We start from the raw sequence: 24,162 nt of genomic DNA, 5'->3' as shown, positions 1-24,162 counted from the left end.
GACAGCACAGTGTATTGCTCCCTGTTAATGAGGAAACTTCTTCAGAAATCCTTAATATAACTATAAATTATGAAGAGAAGAGATGCTTAAAAAGGAGACCGTCAAGACGAAAGTAGGAGAGGAAATGAAGAATTCAAATTCCAAAAGGAGTAAGGAAAAATGTCAGTCTTGCTCAACATTGTAAGGAACCAGTCTTATCATTGCTATATAACAAGTGTTTAATGTTTACTGAATGAATGAATAGGAAGGAGTAAAATAGAATGGAAAAAAGTGGAACAAGGAAGCAGAAAAGTAGAATGAAATATAAATATGCCATGAGGGAAGTGGAAGAAGGAAGGTCAAATGGAATAGCTCAAGTTAGAATAGGTCCAAAGAATAATGCCAGCTTGACTATTAGTTTGGCTGTCAATTCTTAGAGTATGTTATTGAAACTCTATAAATATAAGAGAGCAGCAGTCTCACATTCTTGCTAGTAAAATGCTATGAGATTGTGAATCTGAAGGCAGAATCCCAAAAGTAGCCTGATGCTAGAAGTAAAGTGATGGTTAGAACCAGGGCGATTCTCACCCTACTCCTTTTGTTTGAGATTCACTTGCTGTGAAGACTCTTACAAAATTTCGTCTGCATAATCCTTGTAGTTTCAAATTCTGAAATCTTCATTGCCAAATAGTTTTTTAATCAATTCATCCTGTGAGAGATTTCTGTCACAGACCAGAATGAGGTCTTATTTAGCATAAGGTGGGCAAGAATGGCTGAGTCATTGCAAGACTGATATTATAGGTCTGGCAAATGGGATTTAGAACTGCAGGGACTCAGAAAGGTTAAGGAAACTAGATCATGCTCCTCAGAATTCATTACAAGAAATTTTTGCTGGGGTACTGTCTATGCACTCCTGATAGAGAGATTAAGGAGAAATTCTATAAAACTGTGCCTAAACCACAAGCAGGATAAAGTAGCAAAAGGCAAGGAAAACTTGGGCCATAAAGGGCTTTAGGTGAAAATTTTCAACATTGAGAGTAATTGATATATCCATTAAATAGCTCAGGGGCTGCTATCAGAGCAGCTGTAATAATAATTTTATTTATAAAACTCTCACTTCTTCTGAGGTGCTCAGGGCACTGTACAATAGCACTAAATAAATTAAATTAAAGCATGAAATATTATGGAAATGCAATGAAATCAACATCACTGAGGAGACAGGGAAACCCAAAAAGAAATAAAAGGAAGAAAATAAATAAATAAACATTTCTGTGCAAGAAAGCAGCACTTAGCAGGAGGATGCTTTTGAGAAAACAGGGGAAGAGTTAAGTTTCCTACCAAGGAAACAGACCCACTGTTGAGCTCTTCTTAATAGCACATAAGGATTCAAGCCCCATCTTCCATTTGGAGAATCTTGAACAACATTTTCAACCCTCTAAGCCTCCATTTCCTCGTCTAAAAAATACAGATATGATAGTATTATCTAATGCTGAAAGTTGTTAGGAGATTTGAATGAGATTTTATAAGGCAAACCTATTACTTACTACATACATGGTAAATACTCAATTGATGTTTGTTGTTGTTGTTGTTGTTGTTGTTGTTGTTACCACTGTACCAAGGATGCAGGATGGAGGACAGAGACTTTGAATCATGAAAAATCAGGTAAAATGAGGTAAAGTGGGGCAAATGCCTGAACCAAGTCAGTAACAGTAAAGATGAAAAGTTATGTACAAGTAAGAGATATCTACGGGATCAGAAGACTTTTAAAGAGTGCTGCTACAGAAAGGAAGCAATCAAGGATGACCTCTAGGTCTCTATCCAGAACATGGAGTACATAGTTGTGTCATCCTTCAAGATTGCTAATACAGAAGCAAGCAGAATTGGGTGGTATGAGAGGCACGGTGAGGTGAGATGATCTGTTTAATATGAGATATACTGAGGCATTTTCAAGAGGTGATTCCATTAGGTTCTTACAGATACTGGTTTACTAGTGTTGGATATAAAGAGGTGGCTATCATAAATGAGAAATCACAGTAGGAAAGGTCATGGACATGGGTGGATCCTTAAATATCATGTAACAAGAGCATAAATTCCACTCTATCATGGCTTCCTTTTTCAATAGAAGCTACAATGGAATTGAAACCAATGATAGAAAAAATAAAATATTTTGTCTAATAAAATTTGTACCATATGGGAAAAAACTTAGAAACTTCTTCATAAGATAAATGCTAACACTCATCCATTGGGGTGTCAGCATTAAAAATGTCATGGCATCTACTTTAGTGATAAGATAAAAAAAAAATTTTGGGAGGCAAAACATAAATTCCCCTGTTAGTGATAAAATGCTAGATGAGCAAAATGGCAGCACTGCGCTCACAGGCTGATTCTACCTGGGACAAACCAACCATCAGGTATGCTCTTCATCAACATTCAATGAGCCACCTGCAGGTGATGTCTGTTTAGTCAGGGTAGTCTTGAATGACACATGCTACCTTTCATGAGTTTATAGTGGCATAAAAGAATGTTCTCTTTACTCATATAGTACTTCAAAAAATCCAAAGTTGATATTAATTGATGATTGCCACCTGAGCTCATGAGAATGGGGTGAAATGTACTCTCCATAGAGTACAAGAAAGAAGAAAAGAAGGGTTGGGGACGGTGCAGAGAATGAGGAAGGAAGAAAACAAATCCAGAAAAATAGAAGAAGAAAAATAAAAGAAAATAATTTATTATATACTGGGCTGGATTATGACACTGTTATATGTTATCATTTCATACTGTCACCTCACAACAACCTGCCAGATAGGATTTATTTTTGTCCTCATCTTACACATGAAAAAATTAAAGGCAACTGATTGTACAGCTAGTATTCTAGTATAACTGTTTCTTAGCTTAAAATATCACCTACCATGTTGTTTTGTGTTTCCTCACATACAAAAAGAAGATCTGTCTTTAATCAGGTGCAAGGAAAAGAGCCCTGGATGAGAGCCAGGAGAACTGGGGTTAGTCTTCACTCCTTCCTTTAAGCAGTGTTGTGAGCTTGGATTAAGAGCCAGTTAACCTCTTGCATTTCATGTTTTCCCATCTGTAATATTAGAACAGTGGTTCTCAACAGGAGTGAACAATAAAAGCACACAGGGGTTTTAAAAAATAATGATATTATGGACTTTTCCCCCTAAAATGGAATGAAGACCTCTGGGGAAGATCAACATGGTGGTTTTTAACACTAGCCCAAGCAGCTACAATACGGAGTGGAGGTTAGAATCACTGGCTAGATGGCCTCTGAGGCAGCTCCTGGCTCTGAACTGATTTGAGCCCATGTCTGCTCTTGCACAGCCCATTCCTAATTGGAATCCAGTCCTCTGAGCGAGATTAACCCTGACCCTTTGCTCACAAAGGGAAGTTAGTGCCTGAGGTGAGCTGTGTATAGCGAGGCAGTCTGAAGCCTGACTCTCACTCTGCCACTTACTAATGTGTAACCTTACCCAGGATAGCTGGTTTTCTCTTTTCCCAAGTAAGGATAATGAGAACATCTATTGCTCAAGACTGTTCCAAATATTAAATGAGATAGTATACATAAAGAGCTTCATCTAGTTTCTGGTTTCTACATAATAGGATTTAAATAAGATGTAGCTATAAATACTGATATCTTTGTATGATAAAAGTCTGCCTGCTACTGTTTGCCTGCAGTTGCGTTTAATAGTTCTGAGATGAGAAGTTATACTTATAATCCCCTTTGACCAGATCAGCCAAGTGTACCCCATAGTCATTTTGCCACACTGGGCCTCAGCATGGAAGAGAAGAGGCCTCTGGGCATAGTGGGGCTAGCAGACTCCTGGGCTCAGTTCACACTTTTGTGCTGAGTCCTCTGCTCTACCCCACGAAATCTCCTCCTGCTGACATCTGGCCTGTGACCAGGCCAAAGCAGATGACGGTGGAGAATCAAGAGTATTGTTTCAGTCCTTTCAGAATGACCCCACTTCTGAAGTCACCCCAGCCCAGGGTGAGTACCTTTACCCTGTATGGTCTTCAAATTCATTCTGAATGAGTACTACTTGTCTAGTGTGCCCACGACCAGCTGTGAATTTCTTTTGGTTCATAAAAATAGAAACCTCACCTGACAAACTCACAAATACATTCACCATAAACAGGTACCCACCAACTCCCCACAAAAACATACACATACTCTCACATAACCACACACATTGCTTTAGGGACAATGCACACAGACGCCACATATTTGAGTCTCAACAAAGAAATCTAAATATACTGCCTTCTCTCCATGCACTGAGAAAGAAAAATAATTCCTCTGGGGTTGGATGTAGGCTCCCCAGGGAAATGATATATTGTGAATAAAACCACAGCTCAATTTCAAGATGTGTTTATTACGTGAAACAAAAAAAATAAAATAAAAAATAAAAGGCCATCTGATCATCTGATCCTCTTCATAAAGGTTATGTGACCTGAGTGTTGGAGGCAAAACCTGGGGGTCATTGAGTGAAGGACCAGCCCACTGCACAGGTCAGAGGTGCTGTGAAAGCCTAGGCAGTGGGATGGGAAGGAACAGAAGGCTGCAGAGCTATGTGCTGGGAGAATAAAACTTAGGGTAAACACCAAGGGAACCTGAGAAGAGGAAAAGGGGAAGGAGAGAAAGCAAAAGTAGAGGGAAGAAAAAAATTCTGAGAAATATGAAAAGAGAACACACACAAGCAAAAGAAGGCAGGATACCAAGGGCAGAAGGACAAAGTGAAGAATGGTCCTGGGGACACATCAGAGAATGGACAATTGGAAAGAACACTTACAGGAGAGTGAAACAAAACACTATGAAAAAGAAACGGGAAAAGATGAAAAACTACAATAATCAGAAGACAAAAAAATATCTCAGCAGCAATAAAGAAAAATAAATTGCTGGTAAGAGCAAATGAAAAACAACCCATTTCAGGAAGAACAATGCATATGCGCTCCACGCTGATGGCTTGTCTTCTAAATAAGGTGATCACTGTGGTCACAGTGCAAATTCATCTAGCAACTTAAATTGGATGGAGCTGAAAATATAGCATAGATGAGCTTTGACATCAAGTCCTCTTAACCCAGGGCAGTTCTGGGCAGCTGCTTAGGTGAGGCTCGATGGATAGGGTGACTCACCATTGAGGGGCCTTCTTGTCTTTGCCTTGCTCTCTTATGTCCTCTTTTCAAAACTGTGTGAGAAGTCCTGAATAAGATTTGCTCTTTACTAAATTGGGTTCCTTTCGCCCTTAAGGGAAATTCCAAGGTCCACAGCCTGACACACAAGGTCCCTCTGGCTTCTCTTCACCTCTTGGGGTCTCACCTCTCACCCCTCCTTGCTCTTCCTAGCTCTTATGAGGGATGCTTTACCTCCTCTTAGTGGGCCACACTCCCAGTCATTCCTCTTCAGTGCTTGCAGATGCCATTATCGTCCAAGAGACTTCACCTTCTTACTTCAGCTCTCAGCTCTGGTTGAGTTCCTTTTGAACATGTCCTGAGGTTCACAAAGGTCTCCACAGGCAGGGTCCTCTCTTGCACACTATCAGAGCACCTATACCCAACTGGTACTGGTCCCAACTCTTTCCTTATACTAAAATGAATTATTTACTTGTCTTATCACCCAGTTGCATGTTATTTCTTTGGAAGTAGGCTGGGTGCTTGTGTTCTATCCTAAATTTAGCACAATGCTTAATTTTGGTAGGAGCTCAGTAAATACTTGGTGAACAAATGAAGGATTTACTTGACAGATGCTTATTGCTTTACCCAAGGCCTTTGCTAAAAGGTGAGGTAAGAGTTTCTGTGTGTGTGTGTGGAAGTATAGAGATGATGATCACCCTGACTTAGTTTATCTCCTATGTTCAACTGTCAAGCTCCTCCTCTGAGTGCCCAAGGCTGGCCTCCTTGATACGCCCCAAGGGTGCACCAGTCATCACCTATAGGACTAACCTTACTCTAAATTTAAGGAAGCTTTTGGCATAGAAAATCATTTGTCATGTGAACTCCAGAAAAAGGTAAAAGGAGTGTCTCAAATATGGTTGGTCAGTACCAACCAGGCTGAAAATTTGTCTTCCTGAAGAGAGGGAGGAAGTGGCTACTGTGTCTTAGTGTGTCACAATGAAGGACAAAAGCTAATAACTCTTTATAAAGGAGTTTAAAACAAAGTAGGAGAGTCTGGAGTAAGTCTGGGTTGACCCACTTAGGTGACCAGCTCTCATTTATGCCTTTATTTCGTGTCTTTCATTTGAACAACACAAAAGCAGCAAGCTCAGGGAGATGAAAATCTCACTATAATTAGAAGCATAGAACAAGTCTGCTCACCTTATTTGACACAGTTCCTACTATAGAGCATGAATGTAATTCAGGATTTGACGCAAGAAATGTTCCAAATCTGACTTTCAGCTGGCCCTTAGCTTGACCAGGCTAGGTATCTTGTGATTCCCAAATCCATCTACACAAGGTCCCTTTATGAGTGCTCCAGGTCCAGGCAGTTGGGGGAGAAGTTCCTATCATTTCTTTCATTCTAGAAAATTTCTTTGAAGATTCCAAGGCAGGCAGCATGAATGAGTGATAAGAGGTACATTGCAACATCTCATGTTTAGTATTCTCTGGACTTGTTCTCCTTTCTACTTCCAAATATTTTCTCCCATCTGAGTGCCCCTCCTCCAGTATTTATCCTAACTTATTTAAAGCTTTGTCCTTTGTTCACACAATCCTCATCTTCTCCCGATGACATCATTTCATCTCAATAATCCAAATGCCATCTTCTTAGAATTCCAAACTGAAAGAAAATCTGGCACAGTTTTTTTTTCCTCATTTATAGTTATATAAACTTAAATCTTTTACAAAGTTATAAACATTACATTTAATTTACTTTGAAACTTACCAAACCATACATTGAGAAGAACACATGTCTCCTTGGAATAGGACCGCCTGGGAAGACTGGGAGCATGTGGCTGCCAGACCCTACCTGACCTTCCTGGGTGCACACCCTCCAGCCACTTATCAGCTGCTATTTGCAAGCTCTTTGATTAGAGAGGAACAGAAGGGAATATGCATTTATACTGTGTTCTCATTTCCTATGTCTCCCTACCTCAAAACTACCTCTCTAATCTATCCTCCATTCTAATGCCCAAAGTCCTTCTGAAAATACTTATGTAGTTTCCCAGTTCAAAACCTTCCTGCTTTTCCATGTCTTCCATAGTTTGTAGTTCATGGGCAACAGAGACCTGACCCTCTTCAGCTCTCCAGGCCATGGTGCTCTCCAGTAGCTCCTACGTTTTTCATTGAGCCACTGGTACTAGGACTCCTAACTCCTTCCTGCTATGTGTTTTCCCCCACTTTAATCTAGAACACTAGTCCCCTTTGTCACCTTGCTAAGACAATCCATGGTGCCAAATTCAGCTTAATGTCTCTGGGTCTGAGACTGGATTGACCAAATTATTTGGATAGAAATGATAGCAAAATTCATATTCTTTCACTTTATCAAAGAAACAAAAGAAAAAAAAAACTGAAATAAAAATGATAATGTTTATTTAATGTAGGTCTTTGTTTTCATCCACTTACTTATTGGATAAGTATTTATTGTGATCCTACTGTTTCCAAACAGTTGGAATCAAGAGAAAACAAAGCTGGCCAAGTGTCTACTCTCTCCAGGAGTGAATGTTCAGTGGGAGTAAAACTGAATATACCCCTTAAGTCAAAATGTATATTATTCCCATAGATTATCTGTGTTATGAAGTCAAATAAAGGAAGGAAGTGCTAGGGAGTGATAAGCAAGGAGGGAACTCTATTTTACACAGATGGTCAAGAAGATCCCTGCCCTGTCAAAACCTTAAGGAAAAAGAGAACTTCAAGGACTGAGGTACAGGAACCAGCAAGAGATCCACAGGACTCTGAGCTAGGAGCTCATTGGTGTAGTCCAGGAACATCAAGGTGAGGTGGAGGGAGGGTAGGAAAGAGGCAATGTGTTTTGGATGGGTCCGACCAATGCCAGGCGCTGGCCTGTATAAGGCTCTTGAGTCTATGTTAAGGACTTTGGGTTTCACTCTATGAGAGTCAGGAAGCAACTCACGGGGAGGTTTGATCAAAGAAATAGAAAAAAAATGTATAGTCCTTATCATACACTAAAGGGCCTTACACAAGCCAACCCCTGGCATTGGCTTGACCCATCCAAAACACATTGCCTCTTTCCTACCCTCCCTCCAACTCACCTTGATGTTCTTGGACTACACCAATAAGCTCCTAGCTCAGAGTCCTGTGGATCTCTTGCTGGTTCCTGTACCTGAGTCCTTGAAGTTTTCTCATCTTCATTAAGGTTTTGACAGGGCAGGGATCTTCTTGATCACCTGTGTAAAAAAGAGTTCTCACCTTGCTTATGCTAGGGAGTCCTAGCACTTCCTTCCTTTATTTGTCTTCATAACACAGATATTCTATGGGAATAATATACATTTTGAGTTAAAGGGTGTATTCAGTTTTATTCCCACTGAACATTCACTCCTGGAGAGAGTAGACACTTGGCCAGCTTTGTTTTCTCTTGCTTCCAACTACTTGGAAACAGTAGGATCACAATAAGAAAATCTATAAAAATTTTCACTCTCTGGACTGAATGTATAAAACAAATGATAATGACTAAGAGTGGGAAGAAAAAGAAAAAAAATAAAAGACTAGGTAGATAAAAAAGAAAAGTAGGGCTGAGTATGGGGAGAAGAGGTTAGAATCCAGATAAACTTCAAAATGTAGCAAAATTAACTAGATCGTCCCAAGAATAAGAAAAATATGGGAGAAGAAAAGAGTGAAATGGAAGCTGAACCCTAGGTATGAGCTTCTAGAAAGATGGAGTTGTCATTTCCTGAATGCAAAGAATATAGGAAGAAAAGATTGGGGGTTGGTGGGTGATGAGCATGGATTAAAGAGCTTTATTTTGTGTATTTTGAATTTGAGATGCCTATAAGACAAATAGTGGAGTTAAAGTCCAAATGCTGGTCCCCCATCCAAGGTAACAAGAGACCAATTAGGGACTTTATCTTCAACTCTCTTCCCATGTCCCCAAAGTAAATCTCATAGTCTGATGCTAGATAATCTCTTTGATGACTCTCAGTAACATCTGTTTGGCTGACAAGTTCCTCTGTGCCATGCTCCCATCCTCTAGAGTCCTAAGTGCAATCATTTCAACATCAAAAGAATACAGTCTTAGTACCAAAGTGTTAATGAGTAACTTCTGTAGATATTCCAAAGAGAAGGAACCAATATCTCCATTATATCTACATGTAAAGGTGGATCACTAAAGAGATTTCTTTGAAAAAAATAGTCATCACTCAGAACCTATAGATAAGACCCCTTAGGATACCAAATTCCACAGATACAGAAGTCCCTTATGTAAAATGTCAGTATTTGCATAGAACCTGCATATATTCTCCCACATACTGAAAATCATTTCTAGATTATTTATAATATCTAATTCAATGTAAATGCTATGTAAATAGTATTCCACTTATTTAAGTATATATAGTTTAGAGAATAATGACAAGTCTGTACATATTAAAGACAAATGAAATTTTTTCTAAGTTAGATATGTTTTAAAGGATAAATACAACAATAATCATTCATTGTTTTAATGACTATTGTGAGTCACTTCTTGGGAAGTGGTGTGGCCTGGCAGTCACAGCTAGCATCTTTCCTGAGAAAATAAGCCAATGTCAGATGAGCCTGTGACCTGGCAAAGGCCTAACTGGGGCTGGAGGGCTGTGTTTTCTTGGTGGTTCCCTCATGGCTGGTAAGTTCCCTGTGACTCTTAGAGGGAGGCTTCAGTTCCTTTCTGTGGGTCTCCCCAGGGCTATTTGAATGTCCTCACAGCAAGGCAGTTGGAATTGCCAGAACAGAAGCTGCAATTTTTTTTATATAAATGGCTAGAGAGCAACTATTTTCAGCATTGTTGGCTACATCAAGTCTCTAACATATTCTTCTTCTTTTTTAACCATATTCTAAAATTATATAAAAAAGAACAATCCTAGCTTACAAGTCCTAACAAAATAGAGTGGATTTGTCCCAAAGGCCCTAATTTGCTGATCACTTTCCTAGAGCAAGCAATCTAAGTGATGAAGGTTGAAAGCTGCTTTGTTTATACAGGCCTGGCCTGTGAAGTCATACACTCCATCTTTTATGATACAGGGTTGGTGAAATTTGTGGATATGGAACTGAGGAACTCAAAGACAAGAAGGACTGAATGTAAAGAAAATGAGTCTGCTCCAAAGATGAGTCTAACTGTCACAGAAACAAATGTAAATTTCTAGGAGACTAAGAATACCAGGGTTTTCTCTACTTTCAGCCATAAAGGATGTGAAATATTAAAATCAGTGTATGTGTACATTTTATGTTTCTGCTATAACAAATTTCTACAGATTTTATGTTTAAACAACAGATCTCCATTCTTCCATAGTTTTGGAGGCCATAGGTCCAAATCACTTCCACTGGGCTGAAATCAAGGCACCAATGCTTCCTCTGGAAGCCACAGAGCAAATTCTTTGCCATGATTCCACCAGCTTTTGGTGGCTGCTGACATCCTTTGGTTCATGGCCACATCACTCCAATCTTCAAGATCAAAATTATTAAATCTTCATTTGCCTTCTCTTCTGTATGTGTCTCTGGTAAACCGCCCCTAACTCTCAGAATACACATAGGACTGTATTTAGAGTCCAGAATAATCTCATCTTAAACTTGTAATTTAATTACATCTGCAAAGACACTCTCATACAAGTCCTATTCTCATTTCTTTGGGATTAGGATTTCTATCTTTGCTTGGCCATTTTCCAGTCTACTATAATCATTACTGAACAAAAACACAGTGAACAACTTTAATTATTTTTAAAAGATACTTTATAGATTAATTCATTACCTAACAAATAGTCCCTGAACTCCTATTAAGTTCCAGGCTCTGGGTACAGAATACAAAGGAGATATATCACCTCAGGAAAGTATATATAATAATCTATTAATCACACAAACAGATGTACAATTTTCCCTATGGCAGGAACCAGCAAGAACAGAGCTTTAGCTCTTGGAAGAGGTAGAGTGCAGGGGTTAACCCAAGTTAGGAGGTCTGGGAAAGGCTTTCTTTGGAAGAGGCATTTGAGATAATGTGTGAAGGATAAACAGGGTGAGTTGAATGAAAAGAGGAAAAGAATTTCAGGAAGAGAGGCAATATATATAATGGGTCTGTGACCAGAGAGAGCAATAATAGTAAAATAAACTAAGACAAAAATTAATTAGTCAGGGACATGACAGGAGTCAAGAAAGGAGGTTCCCTGGGTTCAGACCCCTGGGCTAATCAACTACTTGATAAGAACTGGTTCTCTTGAGTTAAGTCAGGAAAAGACCTGGAGGGTCCACCATGTTTGAAAGACTACTTTGGCTGCAAGTTCAGAAAGAATGAGTGAGGGTAGTAAAGTGAATGTGAGCAGTTCACTTATTTCATTTTCACTCTAATAGTTTGGAGCTGAAATGCCAGATTATTTATTTCAAAAGACTTTTTACCTTCTGAGATAGGGAATCCTTGCTCCCGAATTTAGGGCAGTCATCTGTCTTAGCCCCAGGATTCCCATGAATGGCTGCATCCTAGCAGCTCCCCTTTTGTCCTTTTATTGCTGTCTCCACACCCATTATATATCCAGATCACAGGCACCAGTCTTATTTCTCTTCATACCTCTTCCAACCTTATTTTAGTATAGGACACATCATAGCCTATGTATATGTGAGAGAAAAATAATCTCAATTTCTGATCTTCCTTTCCTCAATTGGAATAAAGAGCTTGGCTAACGTGTACCCTTACAATAAGGGACAATGAGGTCAGAAGCCCCCTCTCTGAAGTGCAGGCTTTAGGCCTATAAAACCACCATAAGACATGTGCAAGCAGATTGATGAGAAGTAAGGACATGGGGAAGACAGAGCTACAGGACATCACAAAGTCACACTTCAGAAAATCAGGAAAACTTTAGGGGAGTTCAGGCTGGGGGAAACAGATGTAATTCAGGCAAACTCTTGAGCACAGGGACTCCTGTCAGTAGCAGACTGTGTATGGATTATCGGTACAAAGGATTGGCTCTGATTAAAGAAGCTAGACTAGGACAAACAGAAGTAAGATCCTGCAAACCTTTATCACTAGTAAATGATTACAAAACTGAAAGATGTTAATATACAGTCATGCTTTGCTTCCTTGCATCCATTGGGCACCTTTCTCCAAATCAGATTAAGGGATATATTAAAACATTTCTACAAAGTATGTTTATTCAGGATAGTTTAAAGAAGTAGGTCATTTTCTCAGGTAATCATTGTCAAAATTCAGACTGGAACCCAAGACTCCTAAATCCTGAAATTTACTTCTTTTCAACTAAGCTATTCAATCCCCAATGGAGCCAATGCCGGGTTCATTGTGCAGACTTCCAATTAATCACAGTAGAAAGCACTACTTGCCAAGAGAAAATCCTCTATTTTGAATTCTTAATCCCCCACCAGCTGAGTTTACCACAAAGACATGAATATATAATTGAGACATAAAGAAAACATGCCACCAAATTAAACTGTCCTAATTTTAAATCAATAAATTCCTTCTCAAATAACATGAAGACCAAAAGCAAAATGTGGATCTCTGACAACTCTCAAAGCATTGTATCATGGAGCTGGACTCCAATAGACACCAGTGAGATTTCCTACCAATGCTAGACAATAATTTACCACAGACCACATCCAATAGAAATATGTCTTAATATAGCTCTAAATGGTGACATCTGAAGGCAGACATCTGAAACATCGCATCTTCCCTCATCTGTGTAATGTCTCTCAGGTAAGAGGAGAAGGTGGCTACTGGGACCTAAGGTTAAGGAGTCCCTTCCTGTGGCTGTCACTTATCCTCTTGGGCATAATCATCATGACCACACAGCAAAACCCAATATTATGTACTTAATTTGCTAGAATACAAAGAATATTATTTTTATCAGGCTATGCTGAAAAAGTCATAATTGTAACTACAACTGTAAACAAACATTTAGTGCTTTCAAAAATTGACTTAACTGGTAGAAAGCTCTATGGCAATCCTTGCCCTTTATGTCTTAACCATGCAAGGGACATAGATCCAATGAGGATTAGTCATGTTTTTTTCCTCCTGAGACTTCTTCCTTCCACACAAGGCTTAGTAACCCAGATGCTTGTCATGAGCTATTCCACTGACAGACATTTGAATATCTGTCAATTGCCAAAACAATTTAATGTAAGTTTTTTTAAAGAACGGAAAGCCATTTGGGCCAAATATGGAAAACCAAGTCTAGATTGAAAACCTGCATGGCTTTATCCAAAATTGACATATAACTAAGCTTTCTAGCTTTATGTCCAGTGATTTCAAACCAGGAACCCTGTGCTGTGATCCCTGTAGCATTTCCACTCTTCCTCCAATGATAACATACAGTCAGATTTTCAAGCTCTGCACATGCTATTGCTCCAGTCTGGGATGTCACATCTTCCTCAGAGTCCCCCAAAACTCCCAAATCACAATTAACACCCTCATGCAATATAACCTTGTAGTTTTGTTTTATCCTGTAGACAAATTCACTTACTCCTTCTCAGTGTACTCATCACATTTTATGCATAATCATTCTAATCCTTGCTAACTTATAAGACTGCTCCTTACAAGTACTGTGGTTTCCTCTACTAAATAGGACAGTAACTCTATCTGAATCTTGTGCTCATAGCACCTGGCTTAAAACATTCTGCTGAACAGAATTTAAAGGTGTCATCTGACAATCCTCAATTCAAAAATAGATGGACTGAGAGCTTTGCCAGCCCATGGAGCTAAGTATTTTAGCTTTCTAAAGAAGGGTGGCCTGTGTCAGTCTTTTTGCTTATCCAAGAGTCTTTTTGTAGTAGTAATAGTCCTGTGATCAATGATGCTCCCTTGGATATCCCTGTGTACATGTCCCATGGGAAACACGCTGAAACCTTTGAGGATATGATAAATGAAGACACATTCTAGAATTTCCCATCAAAAGGAGTCCAATAAAAGACCTCATACGACCCTTAAATAAGAATGTTTTCTTCAAGTTCAGTTTGAATAGTTCTGCATCTCTGATACAGCAGTGGGAGGCTGTAGGAATGTATCTTGTAAATTCAGGATCTGATGTTTGTCCTTTCCCCAAGTAAAGTGATAGCCTGTCTCACTTGGAAGCTGCAGAAGGAATCAAGATCCAGAAGGAAACTGAGATACTTTTTTCCAGCCTCTAGTATTGGAATCTGAGATAGCTCAGAGGCAGCTCAGATTCCCTGAGGAAAACCACTAAAAGGGTAGGCATTTGGTGATTGCTTATAGAATTTCCTTAGGGAGCCCTAACTGCGTACCTGGAGAGCTGTTGCTGCAGAGTTATGTAAGTGTTGTGAGGCAGTAAGGGTCACCTGAACTTTCTCTTTGTTAGAACCATAAGTGGCCTGAAGGACTTGGATAGAGGAACCTTATTTTATTTACTGTTCTGACCAGGAGGCACCTGAAGGCAGATGCCAAATTTCTCAAACTGCTTAGAAAACATGAGGGATAGGCCCTCCCCAACATACCAGAAGGCACAGGAAATGCCATAAATTAAACCAGTATGACTTTTACTATAGCATTTCACTAGGATTGTTTTAGTATTTACGTACACTGTCCTGTTTGGCTTAGAAAAAAAGATCTAAGTGGGTTTATTGAAACATTAGCCTTGGTCTCGGCTTTCTGATAAATGTCCCTTCATTGTCAGTAGCTGCTTCAAGAAATTTAAAAACTTACCAGGTAGAGCTGAGTCGCCTCATCTGCATGCTGTCTAAATTGTGTAAATTAATTGCAGGTAAATGCCCTACTTCTTTGCCATTCTCCAGGGTGCTTTAAGGAGCACTTTAATTTTGTAGTTGAATTTAATTTCCCTACCTTTTCAAAATTGTACCAAATTTAGATGCAGAGTCGTATGACCAGACCAAATAAATGTGCATTTTCATCTACTTCTTAAACAGGGCAGGAAGTAAAGAGGCCATTGGGAAGCAGTTTTGGATGGCAAGTGTTCTCCTCTGCTTGTCACCAGACTACTGAAACTCAGGAAATGAAAGTGTACTCGGAAGGTGACTCTGTCTATTCTGAATGAGATAGTGATGTTTTCTTCCACCAGAGACTTCGCCAGACTGAATGAAAATTGTCAGAGCAAAGGTCTTCCCAGCTCTCCAGGAGCCTTGTAGAGCCAGGAAGATGTGGTGCCTTCTTTTTAGGGATGAGTCTGGAGAGACAGAAATCTTCACTTTCAAAGTAAGGAGCATTATATCACATAGTTCCCTTGGATATGTTGGGTTTCAATTTCCCTTTTGTTCAGGGTGAGGGGGAGTCTATGGTGCAGAAGTATGTAGAAATTAAAAGTTGCTGTTCCTGTTAATTATGAGTTCAGCTTAACAAGGTCAATTAATTATTCAAGATTGGGAAGCAACACCACTGTGTATGTCAGGCAGGTAGGAGGAGAGGGATAAGAGCCCTGAGACAATACAAAGTAAATGAAGGACTGATGTGGCCAAAGCTCCATTGTTTGTGAGTCATTCTGTGGAGGCTGGCTGTCTCCCCATCCTAGTCCCTTTCTCCCCAGGATTCCACTATCATAGGGAATGAGTGTCCTGGCCCCTGCCCCTCATTCCAGTATCATTCTGAAGACATTTGTGTCTCCCCCCTTTCACCTGAGCTTCAGAGTTGTTTGGCTCCAAAGGCAGGTAATTAACTATCAAACAATAGCAGGGATTTTCAGATTAATTCTGCCTAGAAAGAAATAGGAAAACTCATTTCACCAAACAAAAGGGAGGGGGGTGATTAGATGCTTCAATGACAAAAGAAAAACCAGATAGTGCCTGGGAAACTGATAAAGAGGCCAAAAGCATTTTTTATTATTTTCACACTAATATCTCTGTTTTTATAAGTTCTGCATTCTACTGTCCTCTGTCATGCAAATGTTTCTCTAAGTGAGATTGAAGTCCCACAGGTACTCAGGTCCAGGCGGAGAACTCAGCTTTCCATGCTTGGATAAAGGGTACCTTTTTCTAATACTTGTACACTACCACAGCACAGTGTTGCCATACAATGCTCTCAGATTTTTAGAAATACAAATAGCTCTTTTGAGAACTATTCTCAATCTGCATATAATTTGGCACCCAATTCAGTCTCATTGAGTATTTTACCTACTCAGTGTTTTCCAAAATCTGGCTTCTACAAAAAACACTGAAGACAGGGAAATGGACATTTTATATGTTAAAAAAAAAAACTTGGTTGTGGTTAGATAGCAAGATCAAGAGGGTGAAAGGCCTAAAAGATTCAGTTAGATTTCAGCAGCAGTCACATATTAATTATGCTCATAAAGCATAAAACTCTAAGGTTAAAGGAATGGAAATCATTAGAACCACATTTTAATAAATTGTAGGTGGACCTCACTCAGATTTAAAGATTATGTTCTGGCTGTCTAACTGTCTGGGTTGTTGTTTCTTACTTTCATATTTTGAATGGTGCATTTAAGGCATCTTCAAGTCAGGAACTACAGATCTCTGACCATGTTCACCTCCCCCATGTGATGCTTTAGATACATTGCTGTCAACCTCTCACAGGGCTCCAAAGTAGAACTCTCAGAGCCCTGCCAGATTCCTCTCCCATGCCACCAGTCCCCAAGCTCAGCCTCTCCTTCGTTTGCATCTTTAATCTCTAGACCATCTTCTTTGCCCTAGCTAAGAAAGGCTCTATAGTATTCCATATTTTTCAACAATTCTCTTCTGCTTTTTAAGGCTCACCCACCATCTTCTTATCACCATTCTCCAAAATTTCATTCTCTTTTAAGGTATTATGGTTTAGATATGGGGTATCCTCCAAAGCTTATGTGTTTGACAATGTAGAAAGTTTGGAGGTGAAATAATTAGGTTTGAGAAAGCCTTAACTTAATCAGTGTGTTAATCCAGTTGAATGGATTAACTGGGTGGTAACTATAGGCAGATAAAGTGAGGCTGGAAAAGGTGGGTCAGAAGAGATGTACCTTTGGGGTATATATTTTGTCCCTGCTGAGCAGAACACTCTCTCTCTCTGAATCCTGCTGGCCATTTTGGGCCATTTTCTGAGTTGCTTTTTTTCCTTTGCACTCTTCTCCCATAATGTTCTGCTTTATCTTGGGTCCAAAGCAATGCAGCTAACAGTCTATGGACTGAGACCTCTGAAACCATGTTTACCAAATAAACTTTTCCTTTTCTAAAGCTGTTCTTGTCAGGTTTTTTGGTCATAGCAGCAAACTGCTGACTTAAACACCTGGTTCTTTCAGGAATGTAAAACCATTTTGGCTTTAACACCAGATGGTCATACTGTTCACAGTCTTAGCACTGTCCTGTAAAATTTTCTTTAATGGAAATCCATATAAATGTTACATATCTGACCTCACTAAGGCAATAGCCACTGAGTGCATGAGGCTACTGAAGTATAGGAAATATGACTAGTGTGACTGAGGAAGTAAATGTTAAAGATTTAATTTTAGCTGTCTAAATTTAATTTTAAATAGCCACTGTGGCAGGTAACTACTTAGCTCAATTCTCTTCCTAATCTACCCCTTCCCTTCCTGCTGCCTTTTCTTCTACCACCCTTTCATACTACCCTCCTTACAAGGATGGCTCTTATTCTTAGCTCACCCAAGGGGACAGCTTGCCCATGTGATTGCCTGGATTCCGTCTCTAGATGTGAGGCTGCTTCTTTTCATTGTTCCTTCCCCAAGGCTGATTCTACACAGTGAAGCTTAGAAGCACCATGCTCATATTCCTGAAGTTTGGACCTATGTCCCTGGCCAGAAGATCTCTTTCTCCAATTCATTTGGAATCTCATTCTTGGACTAATGGGCTTTGATCTACATCCTTACTATACCTGGTTCTCTCTATGGCTGTGCTTAATATTTGTTTCTGAAACTACCTATACTGTCCATTGCCTGCAGTGGGTAAAGATTCTCACCTCTAGTCTAAGCCAAACTGAACCCACTCATATTTCTGGCACTTGACCAGTACTGTTTTGTAAACTGCCTTACATCCTTCACCATGAGAAGATGTAAGGATGAAGAGAATTTAGGCAACCACAGAACTATCTCTTTAAAAAGCTTTGAAAATAGCCCAGCTACAACAGGTAGACATTTTTGAAAAGAATGAGACAAATTCCTTTTAAAAAGAAGTGGAAGGTTAAAAAGAAAAGAAAAAAGAGAGCGATTTTCTTTTCTTTTGCTAAAACCTGCTGCTATATGACTTTTAAAAAAACATCCCAGAGAACAAAGCACAAAATCTGGATCTAGAATTTGCCACAGGAAAGCATATCCTGAGATTCGGAAGGACTGAAGAAGGTGGTTACTGCCGAAGCTCTAGAAAACATGAATCAAGGACAGTCTCTAGACCCTCACATGGAGCTTGAGCTAAGTGATGAGTACTGAGAAGCACTAGGGATTTGGCTGCCATATAAATGGGCCAGTTGGATTTTTGAATAGATCATTTATGAAGGTTTTTAAGTAGCTAATCAAATACCAGAGGAGTAAAAGGATCCATATTCCAACTGTTTCCAGGAGTGTTTGAAGAATTGATTAGATAATAGCATCTATACTTCCAGAAGCTAGCTTCATGGGAATGATTAGGCCAAATGTTACACGAGTCCATATTCTCCACACAAAGGTGAACTAATTTTTCACAAGCAGCTTTTTATCCATCCTTATGTGCTAAGTGCTGGACCAAAGAACTAGTTACCAGGATTGCTTTTTCCCAATGATCAATTATTATGTGAATGAATAAACTCATGCACAAAGACTGGCAGTCAGCTTTTCAGGTAGATGAACAGATGGTGTCAAAACTGTAGGAGACACATATTGAATCACATCCATAAAGACAGAGGATCTAATACAAAGAACTGATGGGTAGGTGGGATATTTGATAGTCATGGTCCTAAACCTGAAATGAATTGCACAATACTAAGAAAACTCCATCTCCTTCCTTCTGTATGGGTTTATTTATATATAATATTGACTACACAGACATAAATACACATACACCTAAGCAGAGTATCAGGTTAGTTCTCTTCTGTTGCTGCTTTTATATTTTTTTCTTTAATGATTACAATAACATTTTGAAAACTTAATATATCTGACTTGCATTCCAGCAGGGTTCTGTTCAGGATTGAAAAGCAACTTAAATCTAGACAGCCAGCTTCTGCTAGGGGAATTAGGGTTTCTGTTCAGTATAATAAACGATCCCAAGATAAATATATTTCTTTTTAAAATCCTAGATGGTAGTGTATCTTCTTTCCAATACAGAAACAGAGGAGACTAGTTCTATTTAGTTTGTCTGATTGCTTTGAAGAAGGGGGACAGGTTGACTCTGGAAAAGCTATGGTCCTCTATTCATTAAAGTGTCAATAAAACTCAGTCCAGGCATATTGACAGCGGATTAGCTTGGGCTGAGTCTGTGTACAAGACCAATGCCTTTTTTAACCCAGCTTGTTTCCAAATCAATACACCCATCAGCATTCGAAAATTAGCCCAAGATGAGATTCCAATACTTGAGGTGGTGTGTCATGCTAAGAGGGCACCTAGCCAAGTTACAGATGTAAACATCAAGATGTGGATTAGACATTTTCCATTAGCTTGGGCATGAGTGAAGATGGATGGAGAGTACATTCCCTCACCCCTCCCATCATCCCATCTCCCAGGTACTCTACCTTCTCTTCTGGAGCCCATGTAAGATCTTCACACTATAATTCCAGCCATTTTCTTCAATAAGCATTTATTACATGTTCAATTTGTATAAGACATTTGACCAAGTATTAGGGCAGGAGTGTGTGGGTGTATGCAGTGGGTGACTTAAGGGAAAAAAAAAATCTGCCATAAACCACAGTGTCTTGTTTTAAAGGAGACATTAGCATTTTTCATAATTCCTTCCTTTCCTCTATCCATAAATGTTCTGCTTCCTAAGCAAATTCCTGTTCGTAGTTCCTACTCTTTCATTATCATTACTAGATATTCTGCCCTAGGAATTACTTCAAAAAGCACAGTCTAGTGGAAATTACAGAAGGTGTCACTGGAACATTTGCCAAACTTTCCCATAGTTTGGTGATTCTTTATTTTGTCTACCATAAAAATGTATTTATGTTAAAATAGACAGACATTGAAACAACAATATCATGTAACAATTCCTACCCTGGTATGGAAAACATACTTTAATACCTTTTTTGCAATTCTATTTAAAAATGCAATTTGCATGTAGCAGCTTGAAAAAGATTTATTCATTTATAGAACCAATAAAATAAAGAAAACATTATGATTTCTTTGGTGAAAAAAAAGAGTGAGGGAAAAAAATCACACACAAAAAAAATTTTTGTGAGCACACTCTGCCACAATGTGAGAGCTTCCAATGTCAAACTGGCATCATCTCTTACCAAGCAAGGCCTGATGTTCCCCTCATTCTAGCCTGTCCTCCTGTTATTACAGCTCACCCTATCTTGCTTTTCACAGTTTGGATTCCCAAGACAAGTTTTGCTGTCTCCTCCATTCTCATAGCTAGCTTTCCCCTGATTCTTCCAGTTTGTTGAGCTTTACCTTCTTGAGCCATGCTCTTTCCCATTTTCCTATAGCCAATCCTCCCATAGCTCTACTCTTCTCTTAAGGATGCTGACAGGAAGGGTCAGCTCCAGGAACCTCCAGGAAAGGAAGGAGTTCATTGCACCTGGCTGGATGAAGAAACGCCAACAGAGCAGCTGGCATTTAATTGCTTGGGGGCTTTAGCTTCTGAGATAATAAAATGTTTTTAATCCACAGTAAAACCTATCTAAAAAGTTTAAAAAATGACAACAACATTCAAAAATAGAAAGAAAAAAACCCACGTTTTTAATAGCACAACAGCTAACACATAAGTAGCCTTTCTATGGGCCAGGCCTTCTCCTAAGTGTTTTATGTGCTGTACATATAAAATTGAATCCTTATCCCTGCTCCACACATTGACCCCATTATACAGAAAAAGACCTGTGAGGCACAATGATAATTTGATCCAGTTCTCACAGCCAGAAAGCAGCCCATTGTGACTCTAAGCTCTTACTGACTAGGAATGCATCCACAGGCTGCATTATCTGAATGCTCCGGGACCAGTTCTGCTTTGTCCCAAGTTCTGAGCAAAAGAGCATAATGCAGAGAAACATACACAGAAACAAACTCCAAATGAACTGCAGCAACAAAAGAACCCAAACAAACACACGAGGCCTCAAAAGTACAGAAGGGAAGGACAGCCAAGCTGTAACAAAAACACAATGAATCTGACCGATTTTAGAAGAGAAGTGACAAATCAAAACCCAAGGTTGAGGCATGAGGGAAAATGCAAGCAAACCAGAAACAAAGGGGCTGGTTGGGAAGGATGCACTTGAGGGAAGACCCCTGAGCCTCCTTGATGGCTCTGCTTTGTGTCAAGGCTGGTCTAGGCTATGTAATATGTGTAGCACCAAAAGAACACTGTAACGCCGGTCTTAACAGAAAGCAATCTTGGAGCTGGATGAAACATTAAAAAAAATGTTTAGGGGAGAAAAAAACAAGGAAAGCAATAATTAGAGGATAATTTCTATGAAAATATATTCTGGAATAAAAGCAAAAATGAAAACAAAAGTTCTATTCAATGGGCAAATGATTGCAAAATTCAGCTTCTAAAAACAAAATGACAGAAAGATGTCCTCACTGGGTAGGATAAAAAGAATACATCTCTATTAAGGTCAATGAAAAAGTCATTAATATACAGGCTTTCCTTGCCATCCATTCTGACCTCCCAGCCAAGCTTCACCCACCTTGTACAATGAGGTGGACCCGAGAGGTCTTTGGGTGGTTGTCTGTCTGCACAGAGCAGGTGTATGGGCCCTCATCATACACATCCACATTCTGGATCTCGATGCTGTACTGAGTTTGGGTGTTGCTCAGGAGGACCACACGAGGATCCAGGCACCACTTGTCATTCCCAGCGTAGAGGATGGTGCTGCGGTTTAGCCAGGCCACCCGGGTAACCCGGTTGTCAATCGTGCACCTGAAGATAAGACAAGACAGGTAAGTCAAAAGATCAGGGAGTAAACAGGAGCCATTGTAATGGGGTTGTCATGGCAAGGCTAAGATTATTATTCAGCCTTATCTTTCCCCCTTATGTCTGTGTATGTGTGTGTGTGTGTGTGTGTGTATACACACACACATTTACTTTTTTGATCTGTTATTGGTGAACTTTCTGAAACACAGTAGCCAAGGCCTTTTGGGATTAAAATCTCAGAATATTGGTTGTCTTAGACTTGCAGGTTCAAAGGAGTTCAGTGCCTCTGAAATTATCTGGGCAAAGAATTGCTTCAAACAACTTCTCAGTTATAACCTGGAGGTATCTTGCATACTCAGAATGGCTGGATCCTTTAGCACTACTGGCCTTTCCTTGGCCCAAGAATTTCCATGCTGTGGATGCTTATAATCACTCTAATTACTGTCTAGGTGTTTTGAGTGTACTAATTCATACAATGCTTATAACCACTCTATGGTATATATTCTCTTGGTGAAGGAATTGAGGAACAGAGCAACTGAATAATTCTCCAATTCATACGGATAATATGTGCTAGATCAGAAACCCAGCTTTTAGCTACTAACCATTATTCCATGCGTCTCAGAATAGCAAATTCTGACAGAAGGCTTCTGAAGTCAAAACTAAATATGGACCACCACCATTGCTATTTATCTTCATTACACCCAGGGGCAGAAATGTTCAATTATTGCTAGACTAAAGGCATTTTCCCAAAGCTCAAAACTGTTTGCACATATAAAAATAGATTCCTTTTCTTTTATTTTTGCATCTGGAGTCCTCAAATTGTGGAAGCTTCCTTCTCTTTTCTACACTTTAAAATTTGCCAGAGATCTCACCAAGTCCTCATCATGTCTTTCTGTCTGTATTCATTCCCCTCTCTTGCTATACCACACATATTCTATGGCCTTAGGGCAAATTCACAAATACAGCATCCTGATCCTAACTATAATGCTGGAAATAGCAATGTTACACAGTACACATAATGATGCCTCAAATTTATACATTCTATTGCAATATACAAAGTACTTTTACATTCACACTGTCTCATTTGATTCCTGCGTATCTGTGAGGTAGATGCTCTCACCCATTCTCTGTTTAGAGACCAGGATTTTGGAGTTTCCAAATGATCTGGGTCTTGCCCAAGGTAAGAGCACGGAAATAATGGAGTCAGATCTATCTCTCAGTCAATGTTTTGTATTTCTGGTTCTGAGTATTCCTCAGAAGGCACAAAGCTTATTTTTTAGTGGGGAGGGGTTTTTCTTCTATTTTATTCTCAAAACAATCTGTCATAAGTAAAAAAAAAAATCTAAGAGCTAATATTGAGCACCTTCACATTGCTATTTCTAGTTTCCTCAGGCAGTTGGTCCCTCTCGAGATGAGACATCCTGTACTATGCATCCTTTCCACTTTACTTGTGTAAATGTCACACCACTATGGAAGGGCCACTCAGTGCAGGTGGACATTTTGCTGAGAGCTCCTGCAGGGAAAACTGCTCGACCAGAAAAAAAAAAAAAAAAAAAAACCTTTGCTCTGGTATCCAGCAAGTTTTGAACTGCTTATTGAATTTTCTAGAAATTCAGAAGAGATGCATTGTCTCTGATATCAGTAAAACATACAGCATGGAAATGGTGGAAGATCTACTGGGGGAAGATAAGGAGACTACTTCTGGAAAAGGGTGTAACACACTTATGTCAGAATCACATGAGAGGCACTTAACCTCTATCACCCACTAGTCTACTGATTCAGAATCTGGGAAACCAGAAATACAAATTTATAATAAAGTGCAAGTTAGGCCATGTACTCACTAAAGTTTGATGTTGAATAATGTATCCTTGATCACCTACATAATTTATTGGAGTCTGGAGCAAAAGGAAAATGGGGAGACCTTTGCTCAATAATTAGTAAGAGTTTTAAGATGGTAAGAGTAGAACATGAAACTAATTGCTGGTCCCACTGCAAGTAATCACAGTTGGAAATCTAGCTATGAATGCACCTCAAACTTCTTTATACTATTGAACCCCCTGGGAATCTTGATGAAATGTGGATTCTGAGTGCATAGAT

General features: G+C 39.4%; 1 protein-coding gene across 8 annotated transcripts in view; it reads right to left on the bottom strand.

Annotated features, from left to right (window-relative positions):
• Ntm (neurotrimin) overlaps window positions 1-24,162 on the bottom strand; it is a 943,571-nt gene that overhangs the window by 156,868 nt on the left and 762,541 nt on the right. For all 8 annotated transcript variants that reach the window (XM_078047338.1, XM_021730122.3, XM_040285559.2 and 5 more), the window contains one exon: window positions 21,839-22,071. In XM_078047338.1, the coding sequence (XP_077903464.1) occupies window positions 21,839-22,071 (233 nt within the window). The remainder of the gene's footprint in view (window positions 1-21,838; window positions 22,072-24,162) is intronic.

Source organism: Ictidomys tridecemlineatus, chromosome 4 (assembly GCF_052094955.1).
Source record: "Ictidomys tridecemlineatus isolate mIctTri1 chromosome 4, mIctTri1.hap1, whole genome shotgun sequence".
Taxonomy (NCBI): domain Eukaryota; kingdom Metazoa; phylum Chordata; class Mammalia; order Rodentia; family Sciuridae; genus Ictidomys; species Ictidomys tridecemlineatus.
The sequence above is the reverse complement of the archived record's forward strand: the minus strand, read 5'-3'. Positions and strand labels throughout refer to the sequence as shown.